At 44.8% G+C, this 23,411-nt stretch overlaps 1 protein-coding gene across 26 annotated transcripts in view; it reads right to left on the reverse strand.

Annotated features, from left to right (window-relative positions):
- Positions 1–23,411, reverse strand: part of LOC110500961 (neuron navigator 3) — a 390,216-nt gene that overhangs the window by 133,902 nt on the left and 232,903 nt on the right. For 24 of the 26 annotated variants that reach the window (XM_090213540.1, XM_090213537.1, XM_090213539.1 and 21 more), the window contains exons 4-5: positions 15,861–15,933; positions 11,438–11,612 (exon numbers count right to left, since the gene is read on the reverse strand). In XM_090213540.1, coding sequence (XP_090069666.1) covers positions 11,438–11,612; positions 15,861–15,933 — 248 coding nt within the window. Of the gene's footprint in view, positions 1–8,038; positions 8,387–11,437; positions 11,613–15,860; positions 15,934–23,411 lie in introns of those variants that run through there. The other 2 variants (XM_090213541.1, XM_090213542.1) reach the window with 2 other exon arrangements.

Raw genomic sequence — 23,411 nt, forward strand, 5'->3', positions numbered from 1 at the left:
CACAGGTGTGAATGTTGACGAGAACAGGGCTGGAGATCACTCTGTCATGCTGATTTACTTTGAATAACAGACTGGAAGCTTCAAACGGAGGGTGGTGCTTGAAATCATTGTTCTTCCTCTGTCAAACATGGTTACCTGCAAGGAAACACGTGCCGTCATCATTGCTTTGCACAAAAAGGGCTTTACATGCAAGGATATTGCTGCCAGTAAGATTGCACCTAAATCAACCATTTATCGGATCATCAAGAACTTCAAGGAGAGCGGTTCAATTGTTGTGAAGAAGGCTTCAGGGTGCCCAAGAAAGTCCAGCAAGCACCAGGACCGTCTCCTAAAGTTGATTCAGCTGCGGGATCGGGGCACCACCAGCACAGAGCTTGCTCAGGAATGACAGCAGGCAGGTGTGAGTGCATCTGCACGCACAGTAAGGCAAAGACTTTTGGAGGATGGCCTGGTGTCAAGAAGGGCAGCAAATAAGCCACTTCTCTCCACAAAAAACATCAGGGACAGACTGATATTCTGGAAAGGTACAGGGATTGGACTGCTGAGGACTGGGGTAAAGTCATTTTCTCTGATGAATCCCCTTTCCGATTGTTTGGGGCATCTGGAAAAAAGCTTGTCCGGAGAAGACAAGGTGAGCGCTACCATCAGTCCTGTGTCATGCCAACAGTAAAGCATCCTGAGACCATTCATGTGTGGGTTTGCTTCTCAGCCAAGGGAGTGGGCTCACTCACAATTTTGCTTAAGAACACAGCCATGAATACAGAATGGTACCAACACATCCTCTGAGATTAACTTCTCCCAACCATTGACGAACAATGCTTTTTCCAGCATGATGGAGCACCTTGCCATAAGGCAAAAGTGATAACTAAGTGGCTCGGGGAACAAAACATCAATATTTTTGGTCCATGGCCAGGAAACTCCCCAGACCTTAATCCAATTGAGAACTTGTGGTCAATCCTCAAGAGGCAGGTGGACAAACCAAAATCCACAAATTCTGACAAACTCCAAGCATTTATTATGCGAGAATGGGCTGCAATCAGTCAGGATGTGGTCCAGAAGTTAATTGACACCATGCCAGGGCGGATTGCAGAGGTCTTGAAAAAGAAGGGTCAACACTGCAAATATTGACTCTTTGCATCAACTTCATGTAATTGTCAATAAAAGTCTTTGACACTTGTAATTATACTTCAGTATTCCATAGCAACATCTGACAAACATTTCTAAAGACACTGAAGCAGCAAACTTTGTGGAAATTAATATTAGTGTCATTCTCAAAACCTTTGGCCACGACTGTACTCTGTAAATCACACATGCAATACTGTAGCCTAATTCCCAAAGCTGACCCACTAAGACTCCTAACAACGCCAGAGTGGACTCAGGAAAGCTGACCTCCCTGGCCTTTAACCGTCATCACAAACAAACAAAACACACTAGAGTTACCTGATCTTGCCCGACAGTCAGGACATGTCCTCTGTGTATATCTGTTTGTTAGTTATTTAGTTTTAGGCTAGTGGAAGAGATGAGGGTCAATAAACCCACCCATAAGAGGTGAGTGATACCCAGTCCCAGTGCCAGTTGCCTTGGAATGTAAATGAAGACTAGACTGAACACTTAATGCATGCTGGGTAAATTGGCACACTCAATAATTATCGGAATAAAATAACTGCGGTTTTCAAGGGAAAATTTAGCGCAGTTTTACAGAAGTGACAGAAGGGATATGCAGATTATAAAAAGCATTTAGATTGCATTTCTGAATATTCTTATAAGATATAAATATTCAGGTCATCTTTATGGTTCACAGGTCACTTCCTCCCAGATGGGAGAGAGACAGGAAAAGGAAGGACAGATGGAAGGAAGTTGGGAGAGGGAGGTTTTGGTGCCACTTGTGATGAGAAAGTATTCAATTTTACAGAATAAATAAATAATTTATTAGACATTATTTCTCAGTTGGTTTCATTAGGGCTACTGAAGAGATCTTATCTTCGATTAAAACTGGGCAACACAGAGCCATACCCTTATCAATGCATGGTTGGCCTCCCAATTAACTCCCAACTCACAATGAAAGTGATAACGATCATTTGGTGTAGCGTAGTGCTCCTGTTCAAATTACCCCCAGCTCTAATGAGTTTTAGTCAAACTGACTGTCTAAGTCGTAACTGTGGACGCTCTCTCTCCCTAGTAAATTAACACGGCTTTGATTTGATTTTGAGGAGGTGCCAAGTCATTGTTGGCTACTAATTAACCAAACAAGGCAGACGAAGAAAAGCACCTGGGCGGAGTTCCCACTTCCGTTTTTTAGGAGAAACGGAAGTTAGATTGAAAATTCTGTATCCCTGAGAACCAGAAACATTCGGTTTCTGACAACACCGTTAAGGGTGGCTACTAATTGACCTCTGAGATATCCATTATGCATGGCTCTTCTTCTGCTGTATGCCAATGAGCTAAATAAGTACCATAGAGCTTCAATGAGCTAGGGAAGTACCACAGAGCTTCAATGAGCTAGGGAAGTACCATTGAGCTTCAAGAGCTAGGGAAGTACCATTGAGCATCAATGAGCTAGGGAAGTACCATAGAGCTTCAATGAACTAGGGAAGTACCATTGATCATCAATGAGCTAGGGAAGTACCATAGAGCTTTAATGAGCTAAGGAAGTACCATAGAGCTTCAATGAGCTAGGGAAGTATCATAGAGCATCATCGACCTGGCCAAGGCTTTCGACTCTGTCAATCACCACATTCTTATTTGCAGACTCGACAGCATTGGTTTCCAAATGATTGCCTCGCCTGGTTCTCTTCCGGTCCTCTTGCAGTCTCTATGGGGTTGCCACAGGGTTAAATTCTTGGGCTGACTCTCTTCTCTGTATACATCAATGATGTCGCTCTTGCTGCTGGTGATTCTCTAATCCACCTCTAAGCAGACGACACCATTCTGTATACTTCTGGCCCCTCTTTGGACAATGTGTTAACTAACCTCCAGATGAGCTTCAATGCCATACAACTCTCCTTCTGTGGCCTCCAACTGCTCTTAAATGCAAGTAAAACTAAATGCATGCTATTCAATCGATCACTGCCCGCACCTGCCCGCCCGTCCAGCATCACTACTCTGGACGGCTCTGACTTAGAATACGTGGACAACTACAAATACCTAGGTGTCTGGTTAGACTGTAAACTCTCCTTCCAGACTCACATCAAGCATCTCCAATCCAAAATTAAATCTAGAATCGACTTCCTATTTCACAACAAAGCATCCTTCACTCATGCTGCCAAACATACCCTCGTCAAACTGACCATCCTACCGATCCTCGACTTCGGCGATGTCATCTATAAAATAGCCTCCAACACTCTACTCAACAAATTGGATGCAGTCTATCACAGTGCCATCCGTTTTGTCACCAAAACCCCATATACTACCCACACCTTGTGACCTGTATGCTCTTGTTGGTTGGCCCTCGCTTCATACTCGTCGCCAAACCCACTGGCTACAGGTTATCTACAAGTCTCTGTTAGGTAAAGCCCCGCCTTATCTCAGCTCACTGGTCACCATAGCAGCACCCACTCGTAGCACGCGCTCCAGCAGGTATATCTCACTGGTCACCCCCAAAGCCAATTCCTCCTTTGGTCGCCTTTCCTTCCAGTTCCCTGCTGCCAATGACTGGAACAAACTGCAAAAATCACTGAAGTTGTAGACCCATATCTCCCTCACTAGCTTTAAGCACCAGCTGTCAGAGCAGCTCACAGATCACTGCACCTGTACATAGCCCATCTGTAAACAGCCTATCTATCTACCTCATCGCCATACTGTATTTATTTATTTATCTTCCTCCTTTGCACCCCAGTATCTCTACTTGCACATTCATCTTCTGCACATCTACCATTCCAGTGTTTAAATGCCATATTGTAATTGCCATATTGTAATTACTTTGCCACAATGGCCTATTTATTGCCTTAACTCCCTTATCTTACCTCATTTGCACTCACTGTATATATACTTTTTTCCCCTACTGTATCATTGACTATGTTTGTTTATTCCATGTGTAACTGGTTGTTACACATGGAATATTGTTGTATGTGTCTAACTGCTATGCTTTATCTTGGCCAGGTCACAGTTGTAAATGAGAACTTGTTCTCAACTAGCCTACCTGGTTAAATAAAGGTGTTCTCAACTAGCCTACCTGGTTAAATAAAGGTGTTCTCAACTAGCCTACCTGGTTAAATAAAGGTGTTCTCTACTAGCCTACCTGGTTAAATAAAGGTGTTCTCTACTAGCCTACCTGGTTAAATAAAGGTGTTCTCTACTAGCCTACCTGGTTAAATAAAGGTGTTCTCTACTAGCCTACCTGGTTAAAAAGTTAAATAAAAAAAATAAAACATCAAAGCGCTAGGGAAGTACCATAGTGCTTCAAAAACACACACAGGGCAATTTCCCATTATATCTACCTGTTCATATTATTGTGTTAATGGAAGGTGTATGTATGGCATCTGACAGAGACGTAATAAAAACCCCGTAACCAACGATGCTCCCCACTCCCTCCGCTATCCTCTCTCCTCCCAGAATCCTTTGTGTGAGGGGTAAAGTAAATGGTTCACGTAGGGAAGATAGCCGCGGTGCCATGATTAATAGAAGCCATCATTCCCAGAGGATGAAGCCGCAACGTGGGCGCAACAACTCTGCTCAAACCTTTCTCATCTTTTATCATGAACGTGCCTTGGATCTTTTCCCATTTTCTCCCCGAGTTTCATATTTCAGATGGCCCTATTGTGAATAGGCATTAGTGTCAGGTTAACGGATGGGGTTTAATTTAAGTTAGAGAGGGTCACAGGGCTAGATCACTAGCTACTGGTCTGTGGAACTGGTAGAAAGAGCTAGCGCTACACTAGCCTACAGTGCATTGAAATTGTACAGCAGCATGTGTTTCACTTAATTAAACTGACAGGGGACTGCACAGCACATGTTTTAGTGTGGCCCAATGCATCCCCTATAAAGTCTGCTGGAACATAAAAACCACAGTATATTCCTACCCTCTAGCGTTTATCCAAACCACGACCTTTAAGATATTTCCATGTGGAGAAAACATATGAGGTAAAGATACGCTGTACAATATGTCAGGTCACATTGATTAGGACATACATCACCGAGCGCAATCTAATGAACTGCGACAACGGCCTTGCGCATAGCATATGAGACCTATATTGGAGAGGCATCGCTGTCCTATTAGATATGAGCTGTGGTTATCTATTCACTTTGCCTCAACAGTGTCATAATTCTGAGGTCAACCAATAGCTAATCCCTCCATGATCCACAACGGCAGATTCCTCTGTTGACAGTAGGTATGAGGGTGTCCTCCGACAGTGACACACCCACACACCCACACATGCATACACACATATACACACACACGCGCACGCACCCACACACGCCCTTTTAAACGAGGCTAAATCAGGGAGTGGGAATAGTATCTCTCGCTCTACCTCTCAAAGTAAAGACACACAGGGGGCTGCCTAGCGCCTTTACACAATCCCTTACCACATTCATAACTTCAGTTCTATCAATTGCTGTATACAGCTCATCTAAAGGTCAAAGGATAATCTAGACGGAACTGTCAATATAGTGATGAACTGATGCCGGTGTGAAAAGACAGCAATGCTCATATTATTACATATAGAAACATTGAAACACGACCGCTCAGAAACCTCCGAGTAGATTCCCTTACAGACTATAGAGTAGATTCCCTTACAGACTATAGAGTATATTCACTTACAGACTGTAGAGTAGATTCCCTTACAGACTATAGAGTAGATTCACTTACAGACTATAGAGTAGATTCACTTACAGACTATAGAGTAGATTCACTTACAGACTATAGAGTAGATTCACTTACAGACTATAGAGTAGATTCACTTACAGACTATAGAGTAGATTCACTTACAGACTATAGAGTAGATTCACTTACAGACTATAGAGTAGATTCCCTTACAGACTATAGAGTAGATTCACTTACAGACTATAGAGTAGATTCCCTTACAGACTATAGAGTAGAATCACTTACAGACTATAGAGTAGATTCACTTACAGACTATAGAGTAGAATCACTTACAGACTATAGAGTAGATTCCCTTACAGACTATAGAGTAGATTCACTTACAGACTATAGAGTAGATTCACTTACAGACTATAGAGTAGATTCACTTACAGACTATAGAGTAGATTCACTTACAGACTATAGAGTAGATTCACTTACAGACTATAGAGTAGATTCACTTACAGAGTATAGAGTAGATTCACTTACAGACTATAGAGTAGATTCACTTACAGACTATAGAGTAGATTCACTTACAGACTATATAGTAGATTCACTTACAGACTATAGAGTAGATTCCCTTACAGACTATAGAGTAGATTCACTTACAGACTATAGAGTAGATTCCCTTACAGACTATAGAGTAGATTCACTTACAGACTATAGAGTAGATTCCCTTACAGACTATAGAGTAGAATCACTTACAGACTATAGAGTAGATTCACTTGCAGACTATAGAGTAGAATCACTTACAGACTATAGAGTAGATTCCCTTACAGACTATAGAGTAGATTCACTTACAGACTATAGAGTAGATTCCCTTACAGACTATAGAGTAGATTCACTTACAGACTATAGAGTAGATTCACTTACAGACTATAGAGTAGATTCACTTACAGACTATAGAGTAGATTCACTTACAGACTATAGAGTAGATTGACTTACAGACTATAGAGTAGATTCACTTACAGACTATAGAGTAGATTCACTTACAGACTATAGAGTAGATTCACTTACAGACTATAGAGTAGATTCACTTACAGACTATAGAGTAGATTCACTTACAGACTATAGAGTAGATTCACTTACAGACTATAGAGTAGATTCACTTACAGACTATAGAGTAGATTCACTTACAGACTATAGAGTAGATTCACTTACAGACTATAGAGTAGATTCACTTACAGACTATAGAGTAGATTCACTTACAGACTATAGAGTAGATTCACTTACAGACTATAGAGTAGATTCACTTACAGACTATAGAGTAGATTCACTTACAGACTATAGAGTAGATTCACTTACAGACTATAGAGTAGATTCACTTACAGACTATAGAGTAGATTCACTTACAGACTATAGAGTAGATTCACTTACAGACTATAGAGTAGATTCACTTACAGACTGTAGAGTAGATTCACTTACAGACTATAGAGTAGATTCCCTTACAGACTATAGAGTAGATTCACTTACAGACTATAGAGTAGATTCCCTTACAGACTATAGAGTAGATTCACTTACAGACTATAGAGTAGATTCACTTACAGACTATAGAGTAGATTCACTTACAGACTATAGAGTAGATTCACTTACAGACTATAGAGTAGATTCACTTACAGACTATAGAGTAGATTCACTTACAGACTATAGAGTAGATTCACTTACAGACTATAGAGTAGATTCACTTACAGACTGTAGAGTAGATTCACTTACAGACTATAGAGTAGATTCCCTTACAGACTATAGAGTAGATTCACTTACAGACTATAGAGTAGATTCCCTTACAGACTATAGAGTAGATTCACTTACAGACTATAGAGTAGATTCACTTACAGACTATAGAGTAGATTCACTTACAGACTATAGAGTAGATTCACTTACAGACTATAGAGTAGATTCACTTACAGACTGTAGAGTAGATTCACTTACAGACTATAGACTAGATTCACTTACAGACTATAGAGTAGATTCACTTACAGACTATAGAGTAGATTCACTTACAGACTGTAGAGTAGATTCACTTACAGACTATAGAGTAGATTCCCTTACAGACTATAGAGTAGATTCACTTACAGACTATAGAGTAGATTCCCTTACAGACACGATATATAGAAACATCTTCACAAGCAACAACTCATAGCTCCCTTTCAACCAACTTCACAAAATAACACATCAAAACCTATGCAGGCAATAATACTAAGCATCGACGTGAAACTAGTTTGAGTAAAGGCAGTCAATTACCAGTTCATGATGACATCAATACAGTCTCCTAATCCAACTACAGTAGCAGTACCACACTTGGCTTTAAATCAGAACAGAGAGCCAACAGGCACCGACACTCTACTCAGTACAGTACCTAGAGGGGTCTGGCTTGGCTTTCCCATAGAGCAGATGACTCTTTCTCTCCCGGGGCTTGGCGGTGGGCAGGCGCGAGCGCGAGACAAGGGGGTCAACTTGTTCACCATGGGACATGATGAGTTAAGTGGGAGGGATCGCCGATGCTGCCCCACTACCTTCTACAGTTCCAGCCCCAGAGGCTCCTGGGTGTCGCGGGCCACCAATGGGGAGTTTCCCCCCAACATATACGCATGCACACACGCACACACGTACAGAGCACTTGGCCTGCTCACATTTACAGTTGCAGCACTAGGCTTTCTATAGCCAGCACCTGCTGCTGGAGCCCTGATCGGCCTCACTGGTGTCTGGGGGGAGAGAGGAGGACGTGTGTGTGTACGTGTGTGTGTGTGTGTGTGTATGTGTGTACGTGTGTGTGATTAAGTGAGTGAAAGATAATTGATAATTGCTTTATAAAAAGCAACACTACATTGTTCGGTGGATCAGACTACATTGTCCTAGACTGTATTTTTGGTCAGGAGATCCAGACAGGGCTGGTCACGTCTGTGAAATCAGACAATGCGGTACGCAGGTTGACGTTTATTGGGATGAGTCTTGTCCTTGAGGCAAAACTTCTGCTAGATGGGCCAGCTGCAAAGTCAAAATTGTCTATACTGTAAAAATGTATGAAAACAAAAATGTGCTTTTTAGTCTTCGATTAAGGTTAGGGTTAGGCATTAGGGTTAGCAGTGTGGTTAAGGTTAGGCATTAGGGTTAGCAGTGTGGGTAAGGTTAGGAATTAGGGTTAGCAGTGTGCTTAAAGTTAGGGTGAGGCATTAGGGTTAGCAGTGTGGTTAACGTTAAGGTTAGCAGTGTGCTTAAGGCTAGGGTTAAGGTTAGGTTCAATGACATTGTGGCTGTTCCAACTAGTGTCCACTCTGCAGAGCAGTACAAGATTCATGATGAAAAATGCTAACCTGCATGTCATACGAGCAGAGAGGTGAATGCTAACCTGCATGTCATACGAGCAGAGAGGTGAATGCTAACCTGCATGTCATACGAGCAGAGAGGTGAATGCTAACCTGCATGTCATACGAGCAGAGAGGTGAATGCTAACCTGCATGTCATACGAGCAGAGAGGTGAATGCTAACCTGCATGTCATACGAGCAGAGAGGTGAATGCTAACCTGCATGTTATACGAGCAGAGAGGTGAATGCTAACCTGCATGTCATACGAGCAGAGAGGTGAATGCTAACCTGCATGTCATACGAGCAGAGAGGTGAATGCTAACCTGCATGTGATACGAGCAGAGAGGTGAATGCTAACCTGCATGTTATACGAGCAGAGAGGTGAATGCTAACCTGCATGTCATACGAGCAGAGAGGTGAATGCTAACCTGCATGTCATACGAGCAGAGAGGTGAATGCTAACCTGCATGTCATACGAGCAGAGAGGTGAATGCTAACCTGCATGTCATACGAGCAGAGAGGTGAATGCTAACCTGCATGTCATACGAGCAGAGAGGTGAATGGTTACTCAGAGTATATTTCACTTGAAACACTTTACAGCTCAAGCTAATTGGCTAATGTAACATGTCCTCATATTCCCCTACAGTTGAATACCTAAAAATCCTTCTTGTGTCGGTTCTGAACTATTTATGACAGACTGATTAATCATCCTGGTTTGCGTCAGATTTTTGACACACACACACATGCAGACACACACCGTATCTGGTTCTCCATTAAAACCACCACCACACCGACCACTTCTCTACTGGGAAAACAATGGCTTCCTGTAGCAGTGATGGGCTGTGGAGCATCGCATCTCGTGGGGTGTTGATTTACTAATCTCCCCCAGGGGAATGAGACGTTACTGGGCCTGGCAGACCTTGAGGAAACCCTGGCAGATCCTGGGTGTTGTTGGAAGCCAGCCCCATACATTTAACTAGCCCTCTGGTTCCTGTCTCCTTATGGCCTCCTGGCCTACTTCTGCTGTGTGACATCACCAAGGCCCGGCTTGGGGTATCGGACCCGCACCTGTCGCTTGTTGCTGCCTCTGACTGGGAGAGGTCCCAGAAAGCTGAGGCCCGAGAGGGAGGAATGAGGGGCAGCTGTGCCTCTCTGCGCACCCCTCCCACCCATAACCAGGCTAATACCCCTAGACTCAGTTATTCAGTTATAGCCTCTCAAACTCTGCCCCTCCTTGCCTCTCTCCCTCTCCAGCGTTCCGCAGTCCTGACAGTGACCAGAGGATCAACACCGGGTACCTCAGAATACATCCATACACCAGCAGCAGGCCAGACCAAGGCCTGGTTGGGATTGTTGGGAGGTGTAACCTGAGGTCGCCATGGGAATGCCACCCATCTGTGGCACTTTAAACCTCTCTTCAGATACTTCTCTCAGGCTGGGCTGTCTATTTACATCACATGGCCCTGGATCCCTTCCTGTTTTTATTGCTTAGTGGGCAGAGGCAGAGTCCACTTTCTGTCTACTTCTGCAATGTGTTGAAATGTTCCTCTGTTGGCTCCTATCTGTTTATTAAATGGTCAAATGTCTGTCTAAACTACTGGCACACAGCTCGGACACCCATACATACCCCGCAAGACAGGCCACAAGAGGTCTCTTCACAGTCCCCAAGTCCAGAACAGACTATGGGAGGCACACAGTACTACATAGAGCCATGACTACATGGAACTCTATTCCACATCAAGTAACTGACGCAGGCAGTAAAATTTGATTTAAAAAAACAGATTAAAAAACATCTTATGGAACCGGGACTGTGAAGCAACACAAACATAGGCATCGACACACACACACACACACACACACACACACACACACACACACACACACACACACACACACACACACGCTAACATACGCACTATGCACACACATACACATGGATTTAGTACTGTAGATATGTGGTAGTGGTGGAGCAGGGGCCTGAGGGCACACAGTGTGTTGTGAAATCTCTGACTGTATTGTAATGTTTTAAAAAATTATATAAACTGTCTTAATTTTGCTGGACCCCAGGAAGATTAGCTGCTGCCTTGGATCCATAATAAATACAAATGGTGTGAAAATACATATTAGGGACCTGTTTGGACGAGACAAGCTCAATTTGAACCGTACACCAAAGTCAAAATATCCCAAGATCAAATGTGTTCAGAAGCAAAATAACACACGAGCATAATGGCTGCAAATGTGACTAGTAAACCATTAGTAAGGAAAATGCAAAACTGACCCAAAATGTAGCATCTAGCGCCAACTTCACCCGGCGCCATTGAGGACAACTGAGCCTACCTGGACTGCATCTCTGGTTGCGTTTTGAGGGGGCTGGCCGGCGCCGCCCCGGTGGTCTGGTGTGTAAGCTCTACCAGGGACTGGTAGTACTGCTGCTGCTGTTGCTGCTGCTGCTTGTAGCGAGACAGGATGAAGAACAGTCCCAGGATGGTCTTTAGATTCCCATTCCGGATCTCTGACGAGTAGACAGGGGAACAGAGCACATCATTATCAGGAACGTGGGTTCAAATCTAGCTGCTGCCAACAATATGGACATGTATGCACGCAGTACTATAATTGGTTTGGATAAAAGCGTCAGCTAGCTAAATGACATGTATTTACCGCCCTGTGTGATTCCTGGCTTGGCTAAGAGAAGACACAAACACACATCTGACACAAGGGAAGTGAGTATCTAGTGTTGTTTTCGTCTCAGAATGAGGAAGTGAGAATGAAATAGTGAGTCAGGTACAGTGTGCTGTTACTAACGGAACAAGTGTCTAATTTAACTGTAACCGTGGCAACCTATTTTTGAATTTCATTTGGTTGATATTGACTATTTCACAATTATTGCACTAGGGATTCACCTAAGACCACTGGCTGAGTGACTTAGTCCTCGTGAGAAATGGGTTCAGACTAGGTTGCACACATTCACTCTAAACTTACTCTAAAATGCTTTTAAAGTTCACTTCTCCCTGCAAAACAAAGGGAGCCTATCAACTGTGATATGATTCATCTGAAATCCAGGAATGAAAATGTATCTCTCGCTCAGCCCCCGTCATCGGAGCGCTAACGCATCCACTTGTGAAATGGCTTTTCATATCAGAATAGCTGACACAGAGGCTGTTTGAAAGATTTCAACAGCTGACACAGCAGTTTACGTAACAGGGCTCAACTTTCTTGGCCTGTTGTTTGGCGATTACAAAAAGTTGGAAAGATTAATCTTTACGTTTTCGATTTCAAACTCCAGGAAGCAGTCATTTATACTGTTACATTGCAGCAGTCCAAACGGGCAGTATTCACTTGAAGAACGAAAACGTCCCACATTCATTCGGCAAAGCAATTTGTCACTGGCCACAGAATAATTAGAGGTTTACTGTGTAGAAAACAATAGCACAACAGAAATACAGGGCCTTTTGAGGTTACTATTTGAAACATGAAGGACCAGTTTCCCGGAACCAGATTAAGCCTGTTTGTGGACTAAAAAACATATTGAATTGAGAATCTCTATTGAAAGTGTTTACTAGTCCAGGACTAGGCTTAATCTGGTTCCAGGAAAACCTTCCTATAGAGTAAGAGATAGAAGCAGTTGACCATGTGAACATCTATTCAGACATTCAGACAAATACAGACATTTGATATCAATGCGACCAGTTGTCTCCTCGTGCTTCACATGGATGTGGAACAAATTCATTAAACACAGATATCGCAGCAGGGTTGTCATTTAGAGAAAAACAAAACAGCTGCGATTTTGAGGAAAATGGAACCGAACTTGATCCAGATATCGGGTAACGGAGGGAGGTCCACCAGGATAGGGTTTCCTCTAACGCCAGCCTGCTCTTAACCAGCCTGCTTTACCAGCCTGCTTTACCAGCCTGCTCCCACTCTTTCTATTCAGCCTGCTTCCAGAGACCCTCTCCCTCAGAATTATCCAATTATGGTTAGTTATGCTAAGCTCCATTGGCCCCACCATACAGGAGCACATGTCTTATGCCCAGTTTCAAAGCAACGTGGGCTAAATGCTGTCAGCACTTCGGGGCCAGTCCTCCTTGGGCCACAGTCAGAGTATATGGGCCCCGCTTCGAGGGACTTTTAAGTGGTTAACGTGGTTTCATTGAACCTTTTGTCTTTTTTGGGGGCGGATTTTACGAGCCACAAAGGACTTCGGAGGAGGTAGATGGAGGGTTCTGCTAGGCCTGAATGGTACAGGAAAAGTATTGAGGAAAAATGGGACTGCTGAACCACTCCCACCCAATTCATGTTTCCTGGATTTAATCCCCAGACGCGAGCTGATTTAGCCTTGGCCTCTTTCAATAACAGTTGACCCTAACGACCAAGGCTGCGAACTTTGACTGTAGAGAAAGAGGAAGTTATACATTTCCCTTTCAAAAGTGATATGATCTGAGGTTTTTAAACATCGTATTATACATTCTCTTCCCCTTTCAGCTACTCTGTTCCCCAACCAGCTGACAATCTGAGTTACATCCAGAACTGGTCCTGACCTGTGCATCTTCCTGCTAGTTATCAGGCAGAATATATGGACTGCTGGTTTTACAGAGTGGTGGACACAGTAGGCGTGATCACCATGTTGGGGATCAGGAGGGTGAGTATGCGTGTCCTCACTGACCCGGCAAGGAGAGGCGTTTAAGTGCTAACCAGGCTAGGAAAAACAGACCTATTCGAACAGGCATCTGTGCCCACAGAGATCAAGGAGTAGGTTTGGGCTCATGTCACAGTCGTCACAGTGAGAGCAGGGCCCTGCCGTCCAGATGGTTCTCCCTCACCGTACAGACCCTGCCACCACTTAATGACCTGCCACGGGTGACCCCTCGCTGTACATGGCTATGAACTGCAGGAAGGACACTTTTAGAGGTTCACACCTGCTTTTAAAATATTTGGTTTAGACTAGAGCGAGTGACCCTTGAATAGATCTCAGCAGGCACGGATGAACCTATCTGCGGGTTAACTGGTGGAACTGAAAAGCGGGTGTTGAAGACCCTGGCAGAACAAAGGAGTGCTGGACATTGAATGGTTGTTGTACCGTTTGTTGGCTCTTTTCATTGAACAGAAAATGAGGAAGTCCAGTTTTATTATGCTATGTATTAAGTCTTTGTTTGCTATGAAGTTATATCAGGGGTGTTTCCGGGACTTTGACGCACGCGACAAACAAGATCATTAAATCTGGCACATCTGAGGCTGAGGTCGCCCACAAGACGCCTTTCTGGAGTTTTTTTCCTAGAAGATTATTAGATTGTTTTCTGGAAAAATCCTGTACCCTCCAAGTACATCAAACGTCCCGTTTCTTTTCAAATTCCACGCCTCGTAAAAACTAAGCACAAGCGTATGGAGGCCTCAAAAGTCTGCAGAACCCACAGCTAATTCAATGAAGCATAGTCCTCACTAGCTTAGGGGTATATGGAATGACTGGCCCACTCCTCATACACATGGCCCAGGGGGACAGAGACCCACGCCTGGCCCACTCCTCATACACATGGCCCGGGGAGACAGAGACCCACACCTGGCCCACTCCTCATACACATGGCCCAGGGAGACAGAGACCCACACCTGGCCCACTCCTCATACACATGGCCCAGGGGGAAAGAGACCCACGCCTGGCCCACTCCTCATCCACATGGCCCAGGGGGACAGAGACCCACGCCTGGCCCACTCCTCATACACATGGCCCAGGGAGACAGAGACCCTCGCCTGGCCCACTCCTCATACACATGGCCTAGGGGGACAGGGACCCACGCCTGGCCAACTCCTCATACACATGGCCCAGGGAGACAGAGACTCACACCTGGCCCACTCCTCATACACATGGCCCAGGGAGACAGAGACCCACACCTGGCCCACTCCTCATACACATGGCCCAGGGGGAAAGAGACCCACGCCTGGCCCACTCCTCATACACATGGCCCAGGGGGACAGAGACCCACGCCTGGCCCACTCCTCATACACATGGCCCAGGGGGACAGAGACCCACGCCTGGCCCACTCCTCATACACATGGCCCAGGGAGACAGAGACCCACGCCTGTCCCACTCCTCATACACATGGCCCAGGGAGACAGAGACCCACGGCTATAAAAAAGTAACCCAATAGCCTGTATATTTAGGTACCCTCTTCTATTCCAGACTGGCAAAGTCACTTTGCTGTTTTTAGGGGGACAGAATTTAGAGTAGCTGGTCAGAGCATTGGGACGGCTATTTGGGCTGTTCCGACAGGTCAAGGGCATCGTCACTTCCCCAAACTTTAGAGGGGAGTTAAACTGACGGTGGTCCAGGAAACAAACACTGGTCTTAAATAACAGTTGGCTAGTTACTGTGGGGCAACTTCAGACATGTTAACAGCCATACGAGTCGTGCTGTATATCTGATTCATAGCAGCTTGTAGGAGGAGAGTAACCTCAAATGGGCCATTCAAAAACTATGTGTAGTTAGGTTGACCGATCCTGCTATAACTCTCAACGACACATTAACTTCCTTCCATCCTGTGATACATTTTTCAGCTCGAGACCCAAATGAGAAATTCACCGTCCTTCCATGACCCAATAACCCAAATCAAGAAGAAATATAAATATTTTCAGAGTCCAGTTGGGGTACCGACCCATAGCTTAAGAAACCGTACAACCACAGTCCTAGTTCCTAGCCTTGTCTCAAGCCTCATGGGTTAACAATCATCATTATACATTCATCTTCAATAAAAAAATAAGAATTCAGTCTTACCTTCTGAGGAGAGCCCTTGTACATTCACTCCTCTTGCGTCCAGGAAACTGAGGCAGGCGTCCAAATTCTCGGTCTGAGGACAGAAAGAATATGAGGAGATGAACAACAGTCAGTGGAGGAAAGCATGGTGGTTGTGGAGAACTGTCATGGAGTGGCTACTTCACATTCAATGTGCAGAATGTCTCAGGGGGATGGAGTTAGGGGCTGATCAACCCATTGGCCATAAAGCACCCATTGTCTGATTATGGCAGAGCCCGTTTGACCCGAACGTGACACAAGGAGTCAGCCGGGCCGTCTGACATAGTGACCACAGTGTGTCCCACCTACACAGCCCACAGCCCCAGCCCTGGTCAATATGCAGTATGTATACAGTACAGGAGATGTGGCCCACTTGAGGCCAGTTACGACACAATACACAGCTGACAGGCAGCAGTAGAGTCAACAGCGATACTCAACCTCCCTCAGAGTGACAAAGTTCTACTGAGTTCGAGGCACTGACCCTTTTATATATGAACCACTGTGCATTCCTTGAGAGTGGCTAACGCCTGCCACCGTTTGCATGGCGGGTAGTCTCAGCCCTCGGCACAGAGGGCTTTCATGAGAAGGTCACCACAGGGCAGAGAGCTCCACTGGGCCGTATTGTACTGGGGCTGTTGTGAGGGCGGGCTGGGCTGGCTGGCTAGGCTGGGCAGACAGGCGGCGTCCAGCAGCAGTGGAGTTTAATGGATTCCTTCTCCGTGCTGCTTCAGTCTAAACCCTAACCAGCCCTGAGGGGAAACGCCCCCCAAAGGAACAGGGACACCATCTCAGTAGTCTGGTCTGGAGTCTGACCTAGACTGGTGACTAAATGACTGTAATATAAATGCATGTCAGTGATGACATCAGACCTTAATAAACCAATAGTGGAGGACCGCCGGGCGTCTCTGACGACGCCCTCGCTCTCGCCTGCCAGCCCTCTCAGATCCACACACATCTTGATTGTGACTACATTTCAGTTGTAACAAGGGCACATTCTGTAGCGTATCAACATTACAAGGATGGTGTCCAGCCCCAACCTGGCCCTAACCCATCTCAGGGTGGAAGGAGGTGTATTTACAGCCAGTCGTACAGACGGGTGGGTCTCGTCTGACTTCAATGTAATGTACCACTCCAGCCTCCAGCCCTGCACCAGCCAGTGGTAGCCTGCAACAGGGAGGGCCAGGAGGATGGATGGCTGTTTACTCTGCCTGTATCAACAGGGTCGGGACCAGAACATGGGGATCACAGCCTGTTCATCTGCCTCCACAACACAAACAGAACTGGAAGGGAAAAAAGAGGCACAGATGTCGGGCTGTTCACATGTGGTATGTTCCACATATGCTCAGCCAGACACCCCCAACAACCTAACAGTTTGATTATACCCTTCTCTCGTAAAAATGTGTTTGAGACATTCATCTCAGCGGAGTGACGTGCTGAGCACCGTACATTATGGTCATCATTCCCCAATTAAGTCTAGTCTAGTTAGTGAAGTATCAAATCCACATTGGTGCTGTTCCATTGAGGGCGGTTGTGGGGGGAAACAGAGGCTACCCGACAAATTCAGAAGAGCACAAAGCATCTGTGGAAATTAGTGTCATATAAACACAGATGAAATGTAACTAACGGGACACGCATGGTATCACCTCAGCCTCCTTGGACTAATGTTTCAATAATTCTGTTTGAAACGGCTACTTTAAAAATATTTACAACATCTAGTCAAATATCCACGGATGCCTTCACGCAGCTCCGTGCATCTGTTGGCCAGGCAGGGAGAGGGGGAGGACAGAGACTAGAGAGGCAGGGCATGTTGAACGGGCGACACAAAGACAGAGGAGTCAACCCATAGGAAAACAGACAGTAGATCTGTCCGGGAGAGTGAGAGACCTGTATCCTGTCTGTTCGTTTTTAAAAAATACAAAAATGTAACTGATCAAATCTGAGGCAATGTTCTGCAACTGACATTCTGACGTTCTCACCAGAGAGCTATTAGATCAGAGCTACCGCTGATTATCTTCTGTCGGTCTTTAGATTTAAATGACGGAAACAAAGCTGAATGGTCATTTAAAGCGTTGTTGATAAGTGCATCCTTAATGTTCCACTGCTTTCTGGATAAATAAACTGCCATTTTGGTGGGCGGTTTGGCTTTGTCATATATTTTAACGGCTTCTCGAGGAACTCGGATCATTTCTTGCTCCGATGTAAAATTGACATTTTGCGGGACCACATAAGTCATTAAAAGCCATTTGGAAATGGAACATTTTGATGAGGGGCATTTCACCAAATTTGCACTTTCAGGAACTGACAAGAACACAAACATACACCATTGGAAAATGACTGCTGATTTTAGGCAAGCACAATTGACATAATACTGAAGTCATCTTGTTCAAGTTTATTGTTGTTGGAGTTATAATCATCGTAAATCAAACCATGTTTAATTCACACACTACACAGATCAAAAGATGAGGCTCTGATGCTGAATAAATGTTTGCAGTTTAATTTGCTCACATCGCTCCCAAGTCCCAAAAATGTGTTTTGAGGCACTTTGGGTCTCCAACAGTTTCAAGTAACCGCCACATTTGGTATGTGTTATCCCTCAGACACAACTGTCAAATACAAATGGCCCACGCCTCAATTACAATTGATCTTCGCCAAAAGCAATCTGTTTCAAAACAACACAGAATACCTTGCATTGGTTCTTCACCACGGCTCAGAACAACACAGAATACCTTACGTTGGTACTTCACCACGGCTCAGAACAACACAGAATACCTTACGTTGGTACTTCACCACGGCTCAGAACAACACAGAATACCTTACGTTGGTACTTCACCACGGCTCAGAACAACACAGAATACCTTGCGTTGGTACTTCACCACGGCTCAGAACAACACAGAATACCTTACGTTGGTACTTCACCACGGCTCAGAACAACACAGAATACCTTACGTTGGTACTTCACCACGGCTCAGAACAACACAGAATACCTTACGTTGGTACTTCACCACGGCTCAGAACAACACAGAATACCTTACGTTGGTACTTCACCACGGCTCAGAACAACACAGAATACCTTACGTTGGTTCTTCACCACGGCTCAAAACAACACAGAATACCTTGCGTTGGTTCTTCACCACGGCTCAGAACAACACAGAATACCTTGCGTTGGTACTTCACCACGGCTCAGAACAACACAGAATACCTTGCGTTGGTTCTTCACCACGGCTCAGAACAACACAGAATACCTTGCGTTGGTACTTCACCACGGCTCAGAACAACACAGAATACCTTGCGTTGGTTCTTCACCACGGCTCAGAACAACACAGAATACCTTGCGTTGGTACTTCACCACGGCTCAAAACAACACAGAATACCTTGCGTTGGTACTTCACCACGGCTCAGAACAACACAGAATACCTTACGTTGGTACTTCACCACGGCTCAGAACAACACAGAATACCTTGCGTTGGTTCTTCACCACGGCTCAGAACAACACAGAATACCTTGCGTTGGTGCTTCACCACGGCTCAGAACAACACAGATTCTTCATTCTCATTTTACCCTCAGAGAAGCCATGCCGTCTGTACTGCCACTAACTCAGTGCTATGCTAAGAGTGCTTCAAAAGCTGGCAGGGACCCATGTAAGCTTTTTTACTTTCCAAACCTGTTCCATTGAGTTTGAACACTGTCAGAACAGAAGGGTGAACACAGTACACCCGGCTGTGGTGGTGATGGGCCATAAATTCCTGTGGGCCCTTGTCTAATGAGTGTAATGAGCAAGCCGATGATTTAGGCTAGAACGTCACATAACTGAGATGCTTTACAGCATGATGGTGCTTTAATCACTGTAGTCGGGCCTGGGCTTTGAACTCCACATGTTAACAGGCCGACGAGGCCTCCTCTCGCTCTGAAACTGAAAACAGCTGAGGGAAACAGAGAGGTTTTAGGGGGAGAAGAAACTTGACCAAGACCATTTATTTGTTTGGTCTTGATGTATTTGGCTCTTTTAATTTTAAGGGGAGGGGTTTCTGGTTTAAAGAGGCAATCTGGCATCGAAACAACAACAAGGCAGCCCCCCTGCCTCTGTTTTGGTAAAAAGCTGAGGGATAGGCCTGGAGAAATGAAACCACTCTCAAATTCACAGACAGAGCTATGGATGCAAGGACTGATCAAATAAATCACAATTATATTTTTACGCATGTTTTGAGGCTTACAGTGTTTGTTTACATTTACAATGTTTACAAACACTGGAATAAAACAAGCTTATATGTTGGGTTCTGATGGGGTCCGACAGTTGAAAGACGGTCATGAGGCATTTGGTTATTAATAGTTCTTCAAGAATCAATAGTTATTCCTATTGATTCTTGAAGAATATATCTCATTCAATTAGAAGTCCGAAAATGGATGAAGCAAACTACAGATGGCCCCTTTAAGGCTTTTTGTGACGTATGTTACAGCAAAGGTGAGGCTGTTGGTGCTTTCACTCTCTGCTGCCTGCCGCTTCTGAAACCAACCTGAAAGGAAGTGGCTCATGCCCTCCCCCAACGACACACCATCGTTCTCCATTAACGTTCCCCCTCTTTTCCTTTCTCTCTCTTATCCCTCCATCACCTCAGCAGTCGGCTCTAGAGGGGGCTGACATGCTGCCTTTTCCATCGATCCCCAACCCCCTTCAGAGCAGGCCCATCACCCTCCATGCATCCAAAGTAGGAGACAGCTGATAAGCCATGAATAAAAATGGAGTCTCTCAAGCGGTCTACTGGCATTGATAGGCACGGCTGGCACAAAGGACTGGCACAAACAACTGACACAAACGACTGGCACATTACAGCAGAGGGGGCTTCGATACCACATCATCCCAGGGTAATCAAATCCAATGTAAGGAGCCGGCTCCAATCTAATATCAGTCAAGCTCCGAATAGTGTGTGTGTGAGGGTTAATCTAATATCAGTCAAGCTCCGGATGGTGGGTGTGTGAGGATAAATGTGGTTATTGCATAATTTAGTTACTCAATACAGATTTTGGGTGACAGTCCTAATCATCTCCACTGACTGGTTCTTTCATACAGCTGTCAGATAGGGCAGGTTTTACACAAACCTTGGAAACTTGGGAAATATACAGTCTCTCTCCTATGTTAATGCACTTGTGTTTTACTTGATTTCCCCTGTTTCTCAGTGTGAAGAGGGCTTCATTAATAGTCATGTATTTTGCAGCTTTAGCAGAGAGGGCAAGCTTCTTATTGGGGCTGGAGAATTCCTACATTGAATCGTCTTGCTGTATGTTTTCAAATGAAAACTTTATTCCACCATTGTATTAATTCCACCATTGTATTAATTCCACCATTGTATTAATTCCACCATTGTATTAATTTTCTTGAAGACGAATACAGAAACACAGGGAACTCTGGTCTGCAAAAATACAACCCTGTTCAAAAATACACAAATAGAATAGCCAAGAGGATTTTTTTTCAGACATTAAAATTCATTCAGCATTAGTATAATCCATCAACCAGTAGCATCCACAGCTTGGTAGCTAAGAATTCACCACTACCACTATGACTTCATCATACGTGAGCCCAGCAGTGCAACAATGCGGGAGGACGTTGTTGTCGACAGGCTACAATGGGAGCTCTGTCTATCGTGTCTGAGGCTCTTCACAGAGGAGACCAGCAGGGTCAAGCGTTGGTATCTGAAAATGTCAGTCTACATAACCTTCTGACCAGTCAAGAAATGCAGCAGCTCGCACCGTTTCCTGCCACCGACAACCTCACACGACCCCCAATACCTACCGAGCCAAACTAGAAACTGTGTGTGCATCCCAAATAGCATCTCTATTACATAAATAGTGCACTACGTTTGACCAGGGTGCCATTTAGGATAAATCCCATGTCTCTGCTCCAGGGCTGAGATTGTAGACTTTAGAGGAAAGGACATTGTGACGATCCTCAACAATTGATTGAAGCGGTGACACTACCCCTGTCACATTGAAGGAGATTGAGAGGGTGGCTGTGTCGAGACGGTTAAAGGCAGAATGGAACGATAATAAAAGTCACAAGAAAAAGTGAAGGGTCTTTTTCAGAGCTGAAATCTCTTGGAGCGTAAATGGACTGTCCATAAAAAAAGTATTTTGGGAAGTGTACCATATTTATGGAGAACACGAGGGAAAGAGAGATGGAGGCAGAAAGGGGAAAGAGAGAAAGAGAGAGCGACTGAGACAGATGGAGACGGTCAGGAACTTCAGCTTTGTGAAGGAGAGAACAGAGATAGATCAAAGGTTAGCAATCCCCTGGCAGAACCTTTTTAACAGGTCAGCTGTTTCCCCTTTTAACAGGACATCCGTCGAGCCCTCTTTTTTTATAATGAGAGATTAAAAGGGTCCATGTGGGGTACAACTGACATAACAGGCCTGTAGGTGTTCCCTCGTCAGTTCTAGAATAGTCTACTGTGTAGACACATGAAAGGGTTGCCCCCACCCCCCAAAAAAATGTCCTCCCATGGCCTTCATGTAGGAAGAATGGAAATTGGATGAGGGTTTGGAGCAAATCCATGGCAATGAGCAATGAGATAGAAACTCGAACAGAGATGCACAGCTTCAATCCTCCACAGACCAGATGATTTTCATTCATTAAACTAGGCACATATTTCTACCTGGGAGAGGTGCGTGTGCTGCCAATGGATAACATTCATCAAGTAAGTGGGAGAGAAAGGAAAAGCAGCAGGACTGTAGAACACGACGGCCAGAGCTGTGACTAGAGAATGATCCTATCCAACTCCATTTATAGTCGGTGAAAACACTGTTCCAACTATCCAGCTGCTCACGGCAACTTCAGGTCAATTATCTATTCCAGGGGAATTCAACTCTTACCCTACGAGGTCCAGGGTACTGCTGGTTTTTCTGGTCAACCTGATAATTAATTGCACCCAGCTGGTATCCCAGGTCTAAATCAGTCTCTGGTAAGAGGGGAACAATAACAACAAGTAGTGGAACTGGCTTTGAGGTCCAGATTTGAATGAGAGGGATATATGGCATCATAGTGACACCCAGGGACACTCCCCAGCCTCGCGTCATGAACCTTCATATGTCACATCATTACCAGACCAACTGATCCTCATCTCATAAGAATAGTCTTGACAGCTGGAGCTGGCAAATCCAATAACCAACCGGTGCAATAAAACAGGGCAGATGTTGAACAGTGTAGCCACAAAGGAACTCACGCCTACACTTCACACCAGGTATACATGATCCATCTGAGAGTGCTAATACCAGACTGTATTAACACTGACAGTGTCGGGCGAACGAGGTTAATGGGATGGGCGCATGCTGCGTGTCCCTCAATCGTCCGTCTTGCACACTGCCAACAGATTGGCCCCAGATGGCGCCGGGCTGCTTCACGAGTCCTTAACCAACACCTAACTCTGTTATACCTTCCATGTGACCATTGGACCATGTGCCGGGAGAAGGAACCAACCAACCTCACTTCAACTGACTAATGCAGCCTGAGGCTTTCTCTGAGGGAAACTACTAGGTTAAAGTGCT

The sequence above is a fragment of the Oncorhynchus mykiss genome, chromosome 21, assembly GCF_057628025.1.
Source record: "Oncorhynchus mykiss isolate SJ-2025 chromosome 21, ASM5762802v1, whole genome shotgun sequence".
NCBI lineage: Eukaryota > Metazoa > Chordata > Actinopteri > Salmoniformes > Salmonidae > Oncorhynchus > Oncorhynchus mykiss.